This window comes from Sitophilus oryzae, unplaced genomic scaffold, assembly GCF_002938485.1.
Source record: "Sitophilus oryzae breed Bouriz unplaced genomic scaffold, Soryzae_2.0 scaffold_402_pilon_pilon, whole genome shotgun sequence".
NCBI lineage: Eukaryota > Metazoa > Arthropoda > Insecta > Coleoptera > Curculionidae > Sitophilus > Sitophilus oryzae.
Window position 1 is genome coordinate 1328574 of NW_022146977.1, and position 3139 is coordinate 1331712.

At 32.6% G+C, this 3139-nt stretch overlaps 1 protein-coding gene across 1 annotated transcript; it reads right to left on the bottom strand.

Moving 5' to 3' along the window:
- Positions 1-1002: 1002 nt before the first annotated feature.
- LOC115885612 lies at positions 1003-2484 on the bottom strand. Its single transcript, XM_030904574.1, has one exon. The coding sequence runs from the start codon at positions 2482-2484 to the stop codon at positions 1003-1005; it is 1482 nt and encodes a 493-aa protein (XP_030760434.1).
- Between the last annotated feature and the right edge of the window lie 655 nt (positions 2485-3139).

Here is a 3139-nt window from a genome sequence, read left to right on the forward strand (position 1 = left end):
GACAACTATGAAACTATGAACCCTTCCCGGATACAAACGGTACATTGTGAGACAGGAAATTGTAGAGAGAAACAAGCCCTATAACATAGGATACAACATTTTAATGAACAGTGCTTTCCATAAAATCAATAAAATGAAAAATATACGAAATAATATACATGTACTGATTTCTTTCGAAAATCGACAACTATGAAACTATGAACCCTTCCCGGACACAAACGGTACATTGTGAGACAGGAAATTGTAGAGAGAAACAAGCCCTATAACATAGGATACAACATTTTAATGAACAGTGCTTTCCATAAAATCAATAAAATGAAAAATATACGAAATACATATACAGGGTGTTTCAAAACAAATGCGAAAAACTTCAGGGGGTGATTCCTTGTTCAAAATAAAGGGTAGTTTACTTTATAAACGTTGGGTCAAACGTCAACCATTAGGGAGATATCGCGGTACAAAGATGGCGGAAAAATAATGTTTTTATTTTTTATCTTGAAAACGAAAAGAGATAGACTAATGAAATTTTACGGAAGCATTACTGTTATGAAAACACACTTTCTGGTAATTTTTTCACTTTTTTAAAATGAGTGGAAGGGGTTGAAATAAACTACCCTATCATTCTTGTTAATGAAATTTAAAGAAAAATCTTATCAAACACATGCAAAAAAAAATAATTTTGATAGTTTAGTTTATTTAGAAACTTTTTTTTCTTGTGTTTTTTGATAAAACTCACCGATTTGAAATTAAAAAATAAAATGTAAAGCATTACATGTCAGGACAAAAAACATTTTTAGATAAAGAATCTAGTGGGCAGCTGTAATTTTTTTAGGAATAAATCTAGTCGGCCGCTGTCACTTTTTAGGATGTTTCTAATATTGTTTTATTTGACATTACCCTACTGCAATACGTTATTATCTAGTTTTTTTTTTTTTTTTTTAAATCTCTCGCTTTTTGCGGTTGGTATGAAGGAGTATAACCGGGTTTTATCGACCAAGGTTATTAATCCTTTACTAAATATCTTCTAATTATATGACAGGTGCCCAGAATAGCTGCCTTTTGTGCAATTCCTGCTAATGAGTTCTTTAGATTCAGCGTTTGTAAGTTGTTCATGAATCTTCTTTCAATGAGTCCGTTGCACGATATGATGAGCGGTAATATTTGAACTTTCTTCAGTTTGTACACGCGTTTTAATTCGTAGCTTAGGTCTTGATACTTATTAATTTTTTCTGCATATGTTTTTCCCAGATTATCATCAAGTGGTACAGCTATATCTATCAGTTGTGCTATTTTTTGTTTTTTATCAATAAGAAGTATGTCGGGTTTGTTGTGTGTTATTTCTTTGTCGGTTATTATTGATGTGTCCCAGTATATTTTCCAGTTGTCATTTTCAACGACTGCCTGAGGAGTATATTTGTAATAAGGGGTTGTTGATGAACTCAGTTTTTTCAGGTGGCATATTTCACTGTGAATTAGTTTTGCTATGTCGTTATGTCTGTCCAGATACTCCCTGGGAGCTATACTGCTGCAGCCACTACTTATATGTTGTATTGTCTCTATTTGTTTATTACACACTCGACACAATTCGGATGTTACGTTTTGTTTCAATATATGTTTAGCATAGTTCCGAGTAGGAATTACTTGGTCCTGGATAGCATGAATAAACCCTTCTGTCTCGCGGTCTAGTATTCCCTTCGCCATATATTTTCCGGTGTTTTTATGATCTACCTGGTCTCCTGTCAGAGTTGCATGAAATCTGCCGTGCAATACTTTAGATCGCCATTCGTCAACATGTCTTTTATTTACATTGGTTGAGATATCTTCTTCAGATGGTTCCGATAAGTTTAATGCTGTAAAGTGTTTGTCAACTTGAGATATACACCGATACAAGGAATGTTGGTGCTTTTTAAAGTGCCGCATTAGTTTATTTATTTGTACTTCGTACGCGTCTTCTAAGTTAAGTAGACCTCTACCCTCTTGATTTCTAGATATATATAGTCTCGATGTCGACGATTTTGGATGATGACTTCGGTAATCAGTAAGTGTGGTACGTATTAGGCGATCGAGTGTTTGCATATCTGTTTTTGACCACTTGAGAACTCCAAAGGATGCAGTTATAATGGGTAAAACCCAGCAGTTAATCGCTGTTATGGCATTCCTTCCATTAAGCTGTGTACTTAATATTGCTTTGAGTCTTTGTTTAAGTCTAGCTTTAAGGTAATCTTTCATTTCTGCTGTTTTAATATTTAGGGCTTGCTTGAATCCTAGATATTTATAACTTTCTTCTTCTTTCAGATGCTCAATCGTTGTTCCATCGGATAGTAATGTTTCCCCTTTGTTGTCTACCTTGCCCTTTTTTACATTAAGAACTGCACATTTTTCTAGACCGAATTCCATTTTTATAGTCTTACTAAAATTTTTAACTATTTCAAGTTCGCTTTTAAGTTGTTCACTATTACTGGCGTATAACTTGAGGTCATCCATATAGAACAAATGTGACAGCTTTTCACCTTGTGTTCCAGCGATTCGGTATCCATTATTTAGATTATCTAGATTATTATTTATTATCATTATTATCACTATATTCTTAATCTAAAAATATTTTTAGTCCTGACATGTAATGCTTTACATTTTATTTTTTAATTTCAAATCGGTGAGTTTTATAAAAAAAATACAAGAGATAAAAAAGTTTCTAAACAAACTAAACTATCCAAATTTTTTTGCATGTGTTTGATAAGATTTTTCTTTAAATTTCGTTAACAAGAATGATAGGAGTAGTTTATTTCAACCCCTTCCACTCATTTTAAAAAAGCGAAAAAATTACCAGAAAGTGTGTTTTCATAACAGTAATACTTCAATAAAATTTCATTAGTCTATCTCTTTTCGTTTTCAAGATAAAAAATAAGAGCATTATTTTTCCGCCATCTTTGTACCGCGATATCTCCCTAATGGTTGACTTTTGACCCAACGTTTTTATGAAGCAAACTACCCTTTATTTTGAACAAGGAATCACCCCCTGAAGTTTTTCGCATTTGTTTTGAAACACCCTGTATAGAGTACATGTACTGATTTCTTGAATCGGTCTACTGAAACACAATATATTATATATATATAACTTTGAAAAACATCAATATTTTGT

Excerpts from the sequence above, each read along its gene's own strand:
- LOC115885612 (XM_030904574.1), bottom strand. The coding sequence starts at position 2,484 with ATGGATGACCTCAAGTTATACGCCAGTAATAGTGAACAACTTAAAAGC.